We start from the raw sequence: 18501 nt of genomic DNA on the forward strand, positions 1-18501 counted from the left end.
TGGACCTCCAGGGTAGTCCCGTACATACAGTTTTATATCCTGTTTTCTCCCTCTTAATAGCAAGGAAAAAAAATTAATGATATAATATTTTCATTCTTTTGTGGCAATATATAATTTCATCAACCATTCCTAACATTCTTAAGAAAAATTTAAAATTTTAACAACTGAAAGAGAAATTAATCCCAAGCTATAAAAATTGCACTCATATTTACTGGGCTTAATAAGAACACAAACTTAGTTTTGTTTGTTCACTAATCATTCCAAATTAAAACATACTTCATAACGTAGGTATTCCAACATGCATTTCTGAACCTAGAGCTAAAGAGAGGCCAATATCACTTATAACATTAGCTTCATTGCTGCCCTGTGGGTCACCCACTGAACTCCAGTAGGTTCTATTAACAGTTATATGAGTAGGTTTTTCTCAACTATTAAGACATTATTAAAGTAATTTAGGGAATCATTATAGTTCATCAGAGTCAGAGATTATCTGAGCTCGAAGGCTCCCTTAAACACTGTCTAGATTACTCTACCCTCACATGACAGAGAAGAAGCTGAGACCTAGAGAGAATGACAAGTATAAATGGCAACTCACTTGAAACTGAGGGCCAGGACAAGGAAATAGAAGTAAAAACTGGTATATAGGAAAATCACTTTAACTAGAGAAAAGCAGACTAAGGAACCAGCATGCTAGCTTATAAATTCAGTCACATATGACAGAGTGCTAAAGATGGAGAAAACAATGCTCAAAGTGGATACTTTAAATAAGAGCTGAACTGTGTCTTCTCCAATGGGACAACATCATCCTCATAGCATTTAGAGAAGAGAATGAATGTTGCTCCAGAGAGCTTTTATTAGTTGGTGCTCCAACAGCGGTCAAAATTCTACAGGTTGCAGCTGGGCCTAGGAATCAAGTTTCATGCAGCTTTGCAGAGAAATGTGAGGATCTGAGAGCCAATCATCATATCCCCACGTGTCCCATGTGCAGGCTTCATAGTAGACTGGAGCTACCAAAACATCTCAGGTCATCTTAGTTTGTAATAGCAAAAGAATAGCTCTAAGAAGAAGGGAGGTGGCTACATAGCTCCACTCAAGTCAGAACATACCTGAAATAGTACATTTTGGTTTAGAGAGCCACTAAGAACTAGGGAGATCAGAAAGGTGCAAGCGCTTAAAGTAACATACAAGGAAAAGCTGATGAAATTGGAGATGCTTGGTCTACAGAAAAGAAGATGAGAGGATATGACAGTGTCTTTAAGGCTCTAAAGAAATGTTAACATGGATGGAAGATTACGCTCATTCAGTGTGGCTCTAATGCAGGGGTCCCATGTTTGGACTAGAGGGATGGTCTATAAGCCCTTTAAAATTAAAAAAAAATTTTTTCTGTATATTCCCATGTGTTTTTCTGGGGAAAGCCCTTTATATCCTCTAAGTGATCAGTGAGTCCCAAGACAGTCAAGACATGCTGGGCCAAAAGCGTTAAGGGGGAAAATTCTGGCTCAGTAGGAGGAAGAATTTTCTATTCCAGTTGCCCCAAAACAACAGTAGTAAGTTCCTTGTCACTAGATTTTCAATCAGAGATTAAACCACCATGTACCAGGGATGCTGTGGGGACTCTTATGCCAAATAAGGGTTCAACTAAATGACTTCCGACATTCCTTTCAATACTGAAGCTGAAGGAACATTTTTCCTATTTGGCACATGGCTGTCTTCAAGGCCACCTCAATAAAAACTGCTTCACCTTTTTTTAAAAAATGGCTATCTTCATAGTGAGAGTTGGTAACTGAAATGCCTATGATCAAAATATCAAGTTTTGATTCAATAACAAAAAAATACATTTTAAAGGTGTATTATAATCTATTATGAAAAGGGATATTTAAAATGTCCACATTTATACACTACCAAATGTAAAATAGATAGCAAGTGGGAAGCAGCAGCACAGCACAGGGAGATCACCTCGGTGCTTTGTGACCACCTAGAGGGGTGGGATAGGGAGGGGGGGAGGGAGATGCAAGAGGGAGGGGATATGGGGATATACGTATACATACAGCTGATTCACTTTGTTATACAGCAGAAACTAACACAACATTGTAAAGCAATCATACTCCAATAAAGATGTTAAAAAAAACTGAAGGATTAAAAAAAATGTTCACATTAAACTCAACTCTAAATAATTTACTCAAGGAAATCACATTAAAAAAGTTTGAATCTAAGATTTCTATCTATCTAAGAAACCATTAAAACTTACCTGTGTGCCATACGTACTGAACCCACACATATGTACTAGCAGCAAAAAAAAGCCATTGTATGGGGATGAACAGCAGACATATTATATTTGACGTGAATGCTACACAAACAAAAAATACTGAAAAGGCCTAAAGCGAAAAACAAAATAAAAAACATATCTTAGAACATGTTAATTTCAAACAGAGATTATTAAAAGCACGTTGGACAAAATCTCTGAAACTGCTATGCAATAACTACAGAACAAGTTACAATAGGAAATTTTAAATATTTAAAATCACCCATATAAAAAGTAGTCGTTAATTTAGCATTAAAGAGTAATCCTATTTATGGCCTCAAATCATGAAGAACTGGACCAGAACAAACAGGTTGATTCATAGTGAGTTTACTTGGACTCCACAGGTGGGTTACCTAAAAGAAACAGAATTTTAACACAGAAAAGGATCCTCTCTCCTCACAAAATATTACTAAAGAGACTCATTCTTAAAGGATAGGCTATTGGAGCACAGATAAAACACAACTGTGGCAAGGATTACACTGACGTTCATAATTTTAACAATGCAGCTTCCTCTGGACACATCATTATCTATTACTAACAGGACATGGGCTCGAAACCATCTTTTCAAGGCATGGATTTGCTCTGACCAAAGCACCAGGCCTGGGTAGAATACGTACAGGTTTAAGATGTGGCTCTGGAACACAAAAGAACTACAGGTCAACCAAGGGAGCAAGCCCAGGCCTATGCCCTTGCTCTAATCCAGTAGTTCTCAAAACATGATCTGGGGATCCCTGGGGATCTCTGAGATCCTTCCAGGGAGTCTTCCAGGTAAAATAATTTCATAATAATACTAAGGCATTATCTGCCTCTTTCATGCTCATTTACTCAGGAGTATGGTGGTGTCTTCTAGAAGTTACACGATAAGTGATATTGTAATCACCTGAGTTCACAAGCAGCTATGAAAATCCAGCTGTCTTCTATTAAGCCAGACATTAGAGAGATTTTCAAAAATGTAGTCAATCTTCTAATTATTTTGTTTTGGAAAATACAGTTATTTTTCATTTTAAAATGTAATGTGTATTAACATGTGATGGGTTTATTATTGCTTTTTTTAAGTGAATTAAGTATTCAATTTTTATTTTAAATTTTATTTTATTTTAAATAAAAATTTTAATTTTTAATTTTTATTTAAATTAAATAAGTATTAAAATGTTTTCCAGTTTTAATTTCTAATATAGTAAAAATAAATAGATGTAACCTACATAAATAAAAGCTTTTTGGAGTCCTCAATAGTTGTTAAGAGTGTAAAGGATCTGGAGACCAAAAAGTCTGAGAACCACTGCTCTAACTCGAACCCAGTCACAAAGCCAGTGATAGAGGCTCCAGAGGTACTTCAGAGTAGAACTGGGCAATTACTGCTTTATCCACTACTCTGTCTTCCTCCTGAAATCCTCCCTCCCTCCCCTTCTTTTCACTGGAATGGTAGAGGAGGGAGTAAAATGATTTATCAGTGGGTTTAGAAAAAATAGCCTTAAAGGCCAGTTTCAGTTCATAGACCCTGTTACTCAATACAGTCACCTAAGTATTGCTAATAAAATCTACTTTAAACAGTTTCACTATCAGTTATTGAAGACTTTCTTAGAAGGGTAAATAAATCTTTTACACTTGAAAAATATATATATTAATAAACTTACCAGTCCCTGGTATCTGAAGGAATCATAGACGCTTCTGATGAAAAGCCAAAATGGCCACAGGTATTCAAATCTGAACTCCAGGACAAAATCTGCCAGGAGGACAAGTGCCCACACTACCAGGAATTTCAGGTATAAAAACGTACTGCAAAATATAAAAGAATTCAAGGTCATTTGTGAAGAGCTAGAAAAAGAAAGTTCACTGCTTTATTTAAAGAGACAAAAAATATCTTCCTATACTGTGAAAACAATGGAGATAAAGGACAAAAAGAGATGCTGCCACGGCCCACCTAAATTTTAAAAGCTCTGGTGTTCATTCTGAGACCCACAACTATCAAAATAAGATGATGACCCAAAATGCTTAATTCCATCTAAGATGGAAAAGGCCCATTTAAATCTCACCACTATTTTAAAATGTGCTAAGTATCTGACTTCACAATACTGCAACACTCTCAAAATTATAGCTTTCAAGCTGTTCTTCATTAGAAGAAATGTCATGGTTGAGTGGCTTGAAATTTGCTGTTTCCCCACCCCTCAACATCTGTTTGAAGAGTCTTTGAAATTCTTGATGCACATCCCTATACGCTTGAAGAATTCTGCCTTTTCCCCCCCGTTTCTCCTCTTGCCTCTCTCTATAGTATTCATGTGAATTAACCAAACAACAACCAAATGACTTCCCAAAACAGACAGAAATTAACTTAGGGAGCAGATGCCAATCACTTCTAAGGGCTGTGAGGGTACCAAAATGTACATTAAAGAAAAAAACCCTGAAAGATCCCAGCCTTGCTCTAGCTGAGATGTTAATGTGTGCTCCCACTTCCCTCTGGACTTCTGTTAAATAGAAACACACCTTGATAAGCCAGTCAGAACACATATCTAACCACTGTGATATCTCAAAGCAAGGTAAGGACCTGGATTAAAAAATATATGTTTCATATAATCTAAAAGCCCATTCTTCCAATTCATTAGTTGTATCATAGATAATAGAAGCTTTCAGACTCTACCTATTAACAAGCCCCTAATTCTAGGTCTTTAATCTGGTCACTTCTGGAGCAGGTTAAATTTAGGTATTTTTTTAAAAAGGTTTTCTAAGATATACGGATGGGAAGTACCTAAAATTCACTTTGACTCGGGCAACAGCCTTGCATGGTGTTTTGCAATACAAACATTCCAATACTGCTGATTAAATTAGCTGTCTGAATATACAACATGAACAATAAAATCAAAACTTTTAATAAATAATTCTGAAATATGTTAAAATAAGGTACAAAAAGATTTATATTCTTGGGGGTAAAATTAACAAAAGCAGGATCCAGCACTGAGGCTTCTTTCTATGCCCTATAAAGCCACACAGGTAAAAGATGTCAAGAACAGACACATAGGACCCTTAATGTTACAGTATCATAATGATACATAATTTGCAACTAGGGTCAATTTCTAATACTAATTCTGGTAGAACTTCTTTGGGCACAACAATAAATTTTGATTAAGAGGTTTGCTGCAGAATCAAGGAACCCAAGGCAAACTACAACACAAGCTTGAATCTTTTTTTTCCCCATATATTTATTTATTTATTTAGAGGCTGCATTTGATCTTCATTGATGCGCGCGGGCTTTCCCTAGCTGCCGCGAGCGGGGGCTACTCTTTGTTGCAGTGCACGGGCTTCTCACTGTGGTGGCTTCTCTTATTGCGAAGCACGGATTCTAGGCGCGTGGGCTTCAGTGGTTGTGGCACGCAGGCTCAGTAATTGTGGCTCGCAGGCTCTAGAGCACAGGCTCAGTAGTTGTGGCGCACGGGCTTAGTTGCTCCATGGCCATGTGGGATCTTCCCGGACCAGGGCTTGAACCCATGTCCCCTGCGCTGGCAGGCGGATTCTTAACCACTGTGCCACCAGTGAAGCCCCTAGACAGGGCTTTAAACCCTTAACATTCCAAAATATTTCTTTTAAACCATTAAAAAAATATGATTAAATATAAAATATTTATATATATATATAGTTCATAATATGACTTATGGCTAACTTGCTGTTACTTTAATTCTCTGATCCAAATAAATTTACTAATTACTATAAAATATCTTGAACAAAAATTTAAAGCAGAATTGCAACAAAAAGATACTTTCCATAATAATATATTGAAACAAGGGCAGACCAATAATGTCTTCTGATGGTCTGATTAGCTTCTATTCTGGGTGCCAGTGAAATACAGAAGAGATATGCAAACATTAGGCTTAATGGTGGTGACTCTTTCACAGTGAATATTAACTATGATTCTTTTTTCCCATTCCATTCCCAATAGAATTCCCCATTCTACCCCTACCCTTGCCATTTACAACCATTTTTTAAAATTGAATCTATTTAGCAATACCCTCCATCTATGGATTAATCACCTATGATTGATGAGAAGTAGTATTGAACATTCTTCTTTTTCCATGTAAAGTGCACCTTCTCTCTAGTATCTCTAGCTGCTTGTCACTTAGATCATTTTCTGGAGGTCATATAATTACCACAGGGTGGCTATCAATCCTCAGTACCTGACCTTTTCCCTAGGCAGACTAATGGCCATTTAGTTCACTTGGGCCTCACCACAGAAATGAGTCTGTGGAATATTTCACTGGCTGTGCTAGTAGTCATCTATCACAATCCCAAGCTTTCCTGTCCTCTCCGTAACAGCAACTGTGAATCCCTTTTACCTTTCAGTATGTAGCATGATACCTCTTGAAACAAACTGCTTTGTCTCTACTGTTACTGAATACTTCTCCCTATTGGACATCACCTCCAGAATGTTTACCCAGCCTCTTGTCCAGCTGGTATCCTGCTAAAGTCTTATTATATGTAATTACAGTTTTGCTACTCAAAGTGTGGTCCATAGACCAGCAGCATCAGCATCATGTATGAGCTTTTTAGGAAAGCAGTATTTCAGGGACCACCCAGGCCTACTTAATCTAAGGCTGTGTATTAACCAGATCCCTAGACCCTTTGTGCATACATTAAAATTTGAGAAGTATTGGTTTATTGTATAAACTTCTCATAGTCATAGAACTTGCACTAAATTCCACAATTTCTCAAAAAGAAGACAACGATCTACTCAGATCATCAGTACTTAACTCCAAACTGTTAGCGGTCCATCCCTCAACTGGGAACATTCAAACTGTTCAGGGTGAATTTTTCCATTTTTCTACATTTCTTTCTGAGTCACAGACAAGATCCTTAGGTAAATACAACTTTAACTAAATGAAGCACTTCCATTACTACTTATCCTTCAGCACACAGCACGAACATCATTTCTTCAAAAAAGGCCTCCCTGGGGCTTCCCTGGTGGCGCAGTGGTTGAGAGTCCGCCTGCCGATGCAGGGGACGCGGGTTCGTGCCCCTCTGGGAGGATCCCACATGCCGCGGAGCGGCTGGGCCCGTGAGCCATGGCCGCTGAGCCTGTGCGTCTGGAGCCTGTGCTCCACAGCGGGAGAGGCCACAACAGTGAGAGGCCCGCGTACCAAAAAAAAAAAAAAAAAAAAAAGGCCTCCCTGACCCCACAGTAAAGACTGTTACCCCATTATATGTTCATATAGCATCCTGTACCACAAGAATCATGTTATAATTAAATAACATTTTGTATAACTAATTGTTTAAATGTAAAGTCCACAAGAAGAAAAAAGGAGCTGCCCATTTTGTTCCCTGCTTTATTCTCAATGCCCAGCACAGAACCTTGCACACAAGAGAAACTTAACAAATAGTTGTTGAATGAATGACCTGCCATGCATAAGAATGTTTAGGACCAACAGTAGGGCTTTTATCAAAGCACACACTTACAGTGAAGGTAGAGGGGAAGATGACGCACAGGTGACTAAGAAGGGTGTCTGAACAAAGCAACACCAACGAAGATAACAAATACAGCTTCTGCCTGAAGGATTACCATGCACCTGCTCCCAATCTGTTCTCACTATTTTTCCACTAGGAAGAAAGAAATCTTATCAGCCTTGCTCTGGATGCCAGACTATCACTCCATTTAGCCTACCTGCCACTGGTTCTGACTACTGTGGGGGGTCCTCAAAGTATCTTCTATTAAGCCTAACATTAAAGAAATCTGCAAAAATGTAAAACCACACCACTCTTCTCATGCATTTATTATTGTTATTTTTATATGAACTAGTAATTATTTAAAATTTTTGTCTTAATTTCTAATCCAGTGAAATTTTTAGATATAACCCATACAAACCAAAGCTCTTTGGGATTCTCAATCACTTTTAAGAGTATAAAGAGGTTCCAAGACAAAACATTTGAGGAATGGTGGTCTACAGAAAGTTGTGCATGAGCCTCAAGACTAGAACCATTGCTACGTTCTGCAACCACAACCTTGTGTAAAATCCAGAAAAGGGGAGCAGGCCGAGAAGACCTAAGCTGTTCTGTATTTTTCTTTTCTATTCTGGGCCTCCTGCAGACTGCAAAGAAAACCATTCTAGAGTCAATCACTACACACACACACACACACACACACACACACACACACACACACATGCTTATACACATACACAGCCACTGGAATGACAAATCTAACAGTGTGAAATATGTCCAATTTAAAAAGAAAAAAACCCTAGAATGGAAATCACTAAAAAAGCTTTTAAGAATTGTGTTGTATAGTATTTTTCTAAAGTACTATATGACTATTAAGATATCAGGAACAAGTACTGTAACCTAATGTAACTGGAAAGTTTCAAGTTTTAGAATTTCTGCTTCAAAAACACTTTTAACAGTGTGGACTCTATGGGGTTTGGGATTAAAAGAGGCAAAGAAGACATCAGGAGAAAGAAGACAACCCACAGGCCCTAAAAAATTGTGTTAACATTGTACAAACATTAGAAATTCATTTTATAAACGAATCAAGTATTATGCTTCATATCTTTAATAGTAATAATCATCTACCTAATCATACCTTATGTTTATATCACACTTGTGTAACTCTTCCAAAAGCTTTCATATTATCTCATTTTATCCTTACAACTATGACATAAGCAAGGCAGTTATTATCATTTTATAGGAAAGAAAAGTGAGGAACAGGGAACTAATAGGCTGCAGGACACTGTTGAAAGAGCTCAGGAACAGGAGTCAGGAGACCGCAGAGAACAGAGTGAATTCTACATGCACTGCTGTGTTGCTGCTAAAAAATTATAAATAAATTTCTATGTAAAGAAATGGACATGATTAAGTAAGGAGAAAAACCAAGAAACTTTTGTGTAAAACAGAATTCTATTTTTGTTAAGAAAGAACTATATATGTTTGTTTATATGGATCAAAGAAGAAACCATACTTATGAATTATATAACAGTACTCATTCCAGAGCAAGAGGACTAAGCTCTTTTCTGTTATACTTACACATTGTCATACTGCTTAACTTTTTATAACAAGCATGTATTAGTTTTATTTTCTTAACTCTTCATTTTGAAATAGTTTTAGACTTACAGAAAAGCTGCCAAAATAATACAAAGAACTCCCTTATATCTTTCCACCCAGATTTCACAAAAGATAAAACATTTTATCAAGTTTCTATCATTCTCCCCCTATATATGTGTATGTAGTATTTTCCTGAACTATTTGAAAATAACTTGCAGACATAATGTTCCCTTACTCCCGAAATTCTTGAAAACAAGAATATTTTCTTATATAACCACAGCACAATTATCAAAATCAGGAAATTAACACTGATACAGTACTATTATCTGATCTACAGAAGTTATTCAAATTTCAGTAATGAACTCACTAATGTCCTTTACAGCAACAGATAGACAGAAAGACCCATTGATCAATCAATCCCAGTCCAGGATCACATTTTGCATTGTTGTCACATCTATATTGGATTATTTAATGGAAAAGAGATTCTCATTTTGAGAAGGAAGAAAGATTAATGGCCTTGCACAAGACACTCCTGGCGCCTGTTGCTTCACCTGAAAAATGAAGATAATGACACCTGTCCTTCATGTAGCAGAGAGTTGGAGAGCGCCATGAGAGTTATTACACATAGACACCATATCCAGGAAGGGTGACATAGCACAAACAGTAAAACAAAAAGAGGACAGACTTCGGGGTAAGGTCTCTATCAAGTGGTGAAACCTCCCGTAATCTCAGTTTCCTCACCTGTCAAACTGAAGCTAATATCCTTACTGGAACTAAATAACAGAATGAAGATAAAATTGTAGTAGTAACAGCAAACAACTTTTTGGGCAGCCCTGTCTGTGTCAGGCACTATGTTAAGTATTTTACGTGACTTATCTCAATTATCCTTATGACAATCCTATAAAGTAGGTGATATTATTTACTATCTTCATTTTACAGATGAGAAAACTGAGGGTTAAAGCAGGTAGAAGACTTGTTCAAGATCAAATAACTAGTGTCGGGGACATTAATCGAACACAAGTTCAGATGATGTTAAAGCCCATATGCTTATCCATCACACTAGACTTTCTCATCTCTTACTAAATGTTTGATAAATATTATTTCCCTTCTTTATATCCCTTTGTGTATACATATTCAAGTTACATAATTCTTTTTTTAAAATAAATTTATTTATTTATTTATTTATTTTTGGCTCCGTTGGGTCCTTGTTGCTGCGCGCGGGCTTTCTCTAGTTGCGGCAAGCGGGGGCTACTCTTCATTGCGGTGCGTGTGCTTCTCATTGCAGTGGCTTCTCTTGCTGTGGAGCACGTGCTCTAGGCACGTGGGCTTCAGTAGTTGGGGCACGGGGGCTCTAGAGCACAGGCTCAGTAGTTGTGGTGCTCGGGCTTAGTTGCTCCGCAGCATGTGGGATCTTCCCGGACCAGGGATCAAACCCATGTCCCCTGCATTGGCAGGCGGATTCTTAACCACTGCGCCACCAGGGAAGCCCCCAAGTTACATAATTCTTTAATTCTCCAAGAAAAGCAAGTTTAAAAAAAAATGAGCAGATGTGCTTTATGAAAGAATAAACACTAAGTACCTTAATTCATAAACTATGAACCTGTAAACACACTATGAAGCTCTGCAGAAAAAGATGTTAAAGTCAAATGCTCTTTACAGAAATAGCTATGGCACAAAAGATGGGACAATTCAAGACTGCTTTCCAACAATATTCACACTCATAGAATGGTCATTGTAAAAGAGAAACATGTAATTTAAAAATAAAAAGACAACTCATTTTTTAAAAAGCCAGAAACACAATGAACCATGAGGTATAGTTTGTCAAGTCTAGAAAAAGACAAGAAAATAATACTTATTACATCTGAGACAGAAGACTCCAGCCTTAGTATCTCTCTCATCTGAGACAGGAGTTTTTGTTTGACCATGAACATGGCCCCCATTTTCTCCAGAGCTCATGACCTCACTACAAGATGGCAAAGTACTGACTTTAGTACTGAGCAGCTTATTTGGTTTTTAAAAGTGTTTTGAAGATGAGCAAAGTAATAATATAATTTAAAAACAGAACGAGATTATTTCTAGTCACCTCTCCTGTGCTGGGTAGGAAACAGATCCCAAACAGCCTTAATAAGTCAGTGATCTCTATGGATACACCTGAAGTGGACTAGATGCACCATTTCAATCCACTAAATGCAAAACCTCTAAAACAGAAATGGCAACAGAGGAGATGGGGTGAGGGATAAATTACTTCTGATGTTATAACCCCGTGAGTCAATGTGAGCATATCATCCTTAAGGGCAGCAGACGAAAAAATACAAAGGAATGAAAGCCAGTGCTATGGAGGGGCTTCAAAGTCTGGGGGTGACAGGCATCTTAGAAGGTTGATGAGCTGAGGCCAATTTGATGTCAGTTAAATTAAATGCCAAAGTAAAGATAAAAAGCCTCAAAGAATATACTTTAACAGCTGATTACATTTTTTAAAGTTTCCATTACCAGAATGCATTTGCCTGAAGGTGAGAGACCTTGAGGAAGCAGTCACTCCTCAGGTATCTGAAGAAATCCACGATGGGAAAAAAAAAAGTCCAGCAGAGGGTATGTGTTTCTACTGTTGGTAAGTACCATTCTACTTATGCAGCTTGTTGAGCAGAGAACTTATTTTTCTTCTGGACCTATTTCTTGAAAACTATCCAAGTAAAATAATTACACCCAAATCTGAGAAGCCTAGAGAATAAAGTAAAAACTATATTTGAAGAGCACACTAAATTTCATGAAGAAAAGTAATCCAATTATAGTATTTCACTTTGATCTCAACTAAGTTTATAAAATGTCTATCTGACCCTCCAGACTCCACAAGATACATGTTATATCTCGTTATAGCCCCCTAAGTATATCACCTAGATGGTAGCCTAGAAAATGACAAAACAAAACACACATACATACACATAAAACCCCAAAGGGTTAATATGGAGGAAATCTGGGAGAAATGGCCAAAGAAAAAGACTCTGGAAATAAAAGTACTTATAGAACATGGATTGGGTCTACAATATACAGGTATATAACAAGAAAGTGAAAATAATAAGCTATTAAGTCTACCATTAAAATCAGTCTCCAAATCTAGTGAGGTTCAAGAAAAGCCACGAGGTATCAATGTGAAGAAAAAGGAAGAGTATCATTAACAAAACAGGAAGCTTTCAAGCCAATAATCTGGAATAGATCACATTCCCTCCTTTCCCTGCCTCAACACATAGAAGCAACTTAAAGGGATTTTCAAAACATCTAATGAAATGAAACTGCCAAGAATGCTCAGACAAGAAGAATCATAAATGAAAACTGGAGGAAAGTACTTTTTTTTTTAAGGTCATATACTACTAGCAAAAATTAAGTACAAAATTCCAGTGTGGCAGATTTGTTTCAATGTATTTCACACAAACTGCAAATACAAGGGTTTAGCTCAACACCTCATTAGAGGTGAGTAAAAACATTTCAGTTTCTAATTTCTCTATTGTACTTACCCCCCTACCCGATACCCCTCTAAAACAATACTGCATTTATCACTTTTATGTCAAGTCCAGCATAGTTGAAGTTAAGGCCTACCAAGATTACCAAAATGCTTTTAGGCTGTGAGGTTGCAACACTGGTATCTGGGGTTTCAGTTGCAGAACACATGTACACTCAAGGCAGCCAAGGGTCATGCCAGCCTCCAGTGGCTTTAGTAAGCACAGCCCAAAGGAGTCTAAAACTAGGCTTAGGAAACATCATTAAGGTGGGCAGGAAAAGCAGAGAAGTGAAATCTCTGGAGATCAGATTATTTAGACAAGGGTCTGAAAAAGGAAATTAGGAAGCTGAGAAGTATGTAAACTTTGACCATTTAGAAAGTCAAAGGCCAGAAAACTCTTCTCTGAAGTAAGGATGGGAAAAGGTACTGTATATACCAGGAAAGTCTCGAGTCCTAAAATGTAAAAGTCAGGTACAGTACTACACTGCTTAAGCTTCAGGCAACATACTACAAGGAGAACCCAGCACACCATGACAGGAAGCATCCAGAAATCCACCAGTGAAGGAGTGCTTCCTTCAACCACCAGTAACAAAGCTATAAAATAATTTCCTGAAGCTTAAAACACCTGCCTTACTTAAAATTCTTATATTACTTACTTGGGTAAGGAACAATTTTAACTGCAGAGACTTTAAACATAAATGTTTCTGCCTCTGTCTTCTACTCACCACACCTTATCTCCTCATCTTCCTATTATAAAATCATTAATTCTCAGGGGGGAGTAGGGAGCCTGGCAAGATGAAAGGGGAATGAACCACCCGGAATTCCCTTAAGCCTTTTAAAATCTACATAGCACTCCAACCCCACTTCACCTGGAGAATCACTGCATGGAGTAATTAGATATTACTTTGGGGAGCGTCTGGTGCGTGTGTGAAGGCAGACACAGGGAGAGAGTCACTGCCCTAAAACCCGAGGACCTCTTAAATGTTATAGTCATGTAGAGTTATTCATTTTACTTTCTCTTATTAATAACTTTTTTTTCATAATTTCCAAAGTACTTTCACATCTATTTCATTTGAGTTAGAAAATACGTATTCCCTCACATAGTGGCAACTGTGTACTTCATCATAAAATAGTACAGGGCAAAACTGTTAATGCATCAGGTGAACCACTAAAACAGCAAGCGAAAATGTAATTCAACTAAAATATTCTTACTTGAACAGAACTCAAAGTTCTTTAGAACCTCAAAACCACTGTACAAATTTAAGAGGGCATTATTATGGCCTCCTAGACTGTAAACTCCTGGAAGACAAGGAACCATGTCTTATCCTGTATCCTCCATAATTACCAAAACAACGCAGGTTCTTAAATGAATAGAATGGATTGCTTTATATTCATTTATTTACTAATTCACTTGCTCAACATTTACCGAGGACTGAATTCCTATTCTCTGTCAGGCTCTATACTGGCTCAGATTTTTTGAAAATGACATTGATTTTAGGTCATAATAATATAAAAGAAAATAATCACCATTCTTATTTCCTTTCTCTTATTTTTGATTACTAACTTGACAGGAATAACATATTTCTATACATTTCAGTTTTCAAATGATGGACATATATATAAATGTAGGTAATATTAACATAATGTTAAAATCCATTTTCCATCTACCTTACCCCTGAAACAGAATTCTACCACAGCCATTATAATGACAATAATGATATAATTTGACAATCACCTCAGTCACAGTTGCTGGATTGGAGCCCATGATTAAAAGCATCTCAGCAACAGGATTTTTTTTCAGCAAGACCAAGCAGAAACTGACCCCTTGTTTTGACTACTCAACTTTTGTTTGATAGTTGTACCAAACCTTATGGTCTTTCCTGACTCCTTAAAAATAAAACAAATATGGTAAACTGCGATAACAACTACATGCTAAATAATGTTTGTATTAAGCATGCTAGAACTTACAGAGTTTCACAAACTGTACATTATTTCCTCTCAGTCCTCAAAACTCACTCGAGGGCTTCCCTGGTGGCGCAGTGGTTGAGAGTCCGCCTGCCAATGCAGGGGACGCGGGTTTGTGCCAAGGTCCGGTAAGATCCCACATGCCGCGGAGCGGCTGGGCCCGTGAGCCATGGCCGCTGAGCCTGCGCGTCCGGAGCCTGCGCTCCGCAACGGGGGAGGCCACAACAGTAAGAGGCCCGCGTACCGGGGGAAAAAAAAAAAACTCACTTGACAGGTGAGAGAACTGGGGCTCAAAGCGGTGGATGCCCTGCCAATCCCACACAGCAGAGCTGGGACACTGCGTCTGAACCTAGGTCTCCTGACACTCCCAGTCCAGTGCTCTCTTCACCACAGCTGCCTCCTTGCTACGCCAAGCTCAGAGAGCTGTGCAGACTGAGAACATGAAAATAATAAGTCCATGAAAAGTTATGCTGTGAAACAGTAGATAGTGGTTATCAAAATTGTCAACGGAGCCTGAGAAAAAAACAAAGCTCTCTAATGAGATAAAAATTGGCCAGACACTGAGAAACAAAATGGGCAATGGTGTGAAAAACAATTTAGTGTAGACTTAAATGTGATGATTAACAGAAATTTGATACTCACAAATCCTCAAACACCTAATTTGTAACTAGCCCACTCATTCTGTCTGCTTTAGAAATAACTGGAAATTTTCTAAATCTTTTTAAAAACAAAATTGTAAAAACAAAAAACAACAACCCCAACACTATGGTCTTGTTCTTCAGACAATAATACTCCATAATATAATACTCCATAATATAAACTAAGAAACAGATAAGTGAATTGAAACACTCATTTGATATATGATGCTCCAAGAGAAAAGAAAGTAGAAATATATGTAAGTTTTTTATTAACGTTTAACCTAAAGAATGCCAAATAGAGAAGAGTAAGGATATTTGAGAGCTGAAATACAGTTGGTTTTTTAAACTTTTACAGATGAAACTCTGAATAACTTGCATAGGGCATTTACTATTAACCTTTAGGGTAAGAAAATTCAAATGCCAAAAGTTCATCAGTAAAATAATAGACCTTCATTACACAATAAATTCACTTCTTCACATTGATGCACACTGATTGAGTGGTTACTATGGGGCAGGCACTAAACTGGGCATATTTGTTCAAATACCAGAGAAGTTGAAATACGACAGAAAACATGTAAACAATATGGGATTCCCAATCTTCTCACTATAAACAGAAGTACATCATCATACGTTACTGTAAATAGCAGCCATTCAAATGGCACGGTTGACCTTGCTTTACCAACTCTGTTTAATACGCTTTTTCTATTCTTGTGTCACTATTAATATTAAATTGTTCAAATCTTTTTCAATAGGCAGGGGGAAAACCCTTCCTTTATTCAAGAATTATAGTGTGTGTAACTTGAAGAGAACTTTCCCCCACCCATTAAATCCGTAGGAAAAATGGTTTTTGCTTTTACAGTTTTAGTTTAAATGGTCAGGTTTGACTGATTCAGCATGGATTTTGGCCTGTTTTACTCACTGCTGCACCCTTACTAGCTAGAACAGGGCCTGGCACATAGTGCATGTATTTGTTTAATGAATGAACTCTTCCTATGATCTGCGGCTCATTACATAAGGATATATCTAAAAACTTTTTATTTCAACTGACTTCTTAACCCTTTTAACCTTGAAATTAAAAAAAACACCCAATGTTTACATCAGTCAGCTGCTTGTGGAAAGGAATCATTCTAAATGTGTAAACAGTAGCATGTGCAAGGTGTACAGCTATGCTAAGGCAACTTGGGTGTTATCAGCTACCTCACATATTTCTCTAAGTACCACAGCTACAAGAGCTAAACTGTAAAACACCAATTAAGCTTATATGCACATCCTGAGAATTCTCCTTTGTAAACTAATTACTGCTCCTCTGAAATCATTTCTTTATCAAGGCAGGTACCATTCAGAATTAACACTGTGAGAACCACACAAATTTTTGTGAGAATTTGTGAGAACTACACAAATTTTGCTTAGGGAAGCTGGGATTCTCACTAAGTTGCCCCATGAACCTGTTGTCCTTCTACCCCTCAGTCCTGAATTCAATTTCTATTTAAAGGGACACTGCTTTGTTTTTGGAGAATTAAAACAAACTAAAAGCAACAACAACAAACCACGCGAGTTTGGAGAAAATCCTTTTTAAAGGGGTCGAAGAAAACTATCTGCTTGGAATTGTCAAAATAATGCTGCTGAGAAAATGATCATCACTCCTTCTGAGTCTGGAGCGGGGCCACAGGCCATGATTTGGGGGTATCGGCTTCAGCCCTCGGTGCCAAGTTTGAGATCCCATAAAAGAAGTAAAAGGCGAAAGGGGGCAACGTGGCCACCTGCCCAGTCCGCAGAGGGACCGCGGGGCCACTGTCTGCTCCCAACTTTGTCAGCCTTCCCCCGCACCAATGCATATGGTCCACGCGCCTCCCGACTCAGGCCGGCGACTCTCGGGCCGGAGCGGGCTGGGGGACCAGCGGAGGCCCGTCAGCCCCTAGAGCAGCCCCGAGGGCCCGGCGGCGCGGATGGGGAGGGGGTCACCGCCGTTGGGGACAGTCCCAACGGCGGCCCGCGCCCGCCGCGCCCTCCCAGCCCGGCCGGCGGCCCTCGCCACGCCCCGCGCCCTCGGGGCGGACCCCGGCGGGCCGCCCGGGGCCCCATGGGCAGCGCTCCTCCGGGGAGCCCCCGGCAAGGGCGTGAGGCCTAGTCGGGGTTACATAACGGGGCTCTGCCCCTCCAGAGACGGCCGGGGGCCGCAGGGCCCGCGCCGGCGGAGGCGGGGGCGCCACCGCTCACCTGCCGTAGATGCCCTCGGTGATCCGGTTCCGCTTTAGGGGGCGGCGGAGCTTACTGCACTCGGCGTTCCGCCGCTTCATCCTCCCGCTGGGGGGCCGGGTGCCCGCGCCGCCGCAGCCTCTCACCTCAGCCGCCGCCGCCGGCCCGCCCCGCGTCGGGCCTGGACTCTACCCCTGGGGCCGGTCACACAGACATGGAGCCAGCACCCGGGGGGAGGGGGTGGGACGAGGAGGTGTGGGCTCAGCGCTTCCTCCGCCTTCGGAAACAAAGAAATGACAATTCCGGGGCCCGCCCGCCCCAGCACCAGCCAGCCGCCTGCCCCGCCTCCTCCGCTCCGACGGACGGCCTTCGGGGCCAATCGAAGGCGCCGCTCCGCCGCTGCCGGCCAATCCCAGGGCCCGCTGTGGCAAAACGGACTCTAGAACCCGCCTCTTTGAAGGACAGAAGAGTGCCCCAATCATTACGGTGTCTGGGCCCGAGTCCGAGCCTATCAGAAAAGACTTAAATAGAGGCTTATAAATAGGCCCTATAAATATAACATCCTATATTATGCCCTGTTGCGAAGGTACATTTCATTATTATTAGATTGCATTTCATTGTATTATAATCCACATTGGAGCATACGGTGCTGTTTTCATTGTAGGCTATCACTAGCACCCTATGAAATCGCGAGGCCTGGGTTTGCGGCATGTGCGTATCTGGGCTGAACTGTGCTCCAGTCAGTTGCATCATTATGTAAGGGGCTCACAGCACTCTTCTCATCCGGGAGGCGCCGGGGACAGCGCCGGGGGCCTTTTCTGCGGAGCTTGGAGTGCCCGGCCAAGCCGGCCGCGCCTGCCAGCGACGGGGGTACGAATGACAAAGCAAAC

The 18501-nt window shown here is 39.7% G+C and overlaps 1 protein-coding gene across 3 annotated transcripts in view; it reads right to left on the reverse strand.

Moving 5' to 3' along the window:
- The window catches only part of MACO1 (macoilin 1), a 56604-nt gene extending 38655 nt beyond the window's left edge, over positions 1-17949 (reverse strand). For 2 of the 3 annotated variants that reach the window (XM_007459140.1, XM_007459139.1), the window contains exons 1-3: positions 17633-17949; positions 3937-4078; positions 2249-2375 (exon numbers count right to left, since the gene is read on the reverse strand). In XM_007459140.1, coding sequence (XP_007459202.1) covers positions 2249-2375; positions 3937-4078; positions 17633-17712 — 349 coding nt within the window. In that variant the 5' untranslated portion in view covers positions 17713-17949. The remainder of the gene's footprint in view (positions 1-2248; positions 2376-3936; positions 4079-17632) is intronic. The other variant, XM_007459141.1, reaches the window with a different exon arrangement.
- Positions 17950-18501: the final 552 nt, after the last annotated feature.

Source organism: Lipotes vexillifer, unplaced genomic scaffold (assembly GCF_000442215.2).
Source record: "Lipotes vexillifer unplaced genomic scaffold, Lipotes_vexillifer_v1.1 scaffold496, whole genome shotgun sequence".
NCBI lineage: Eukaryota > Metazoa > Chordata > Mammalia > Artiodactyla > Lipotidae > Lipotes > Lipotes vexillifer.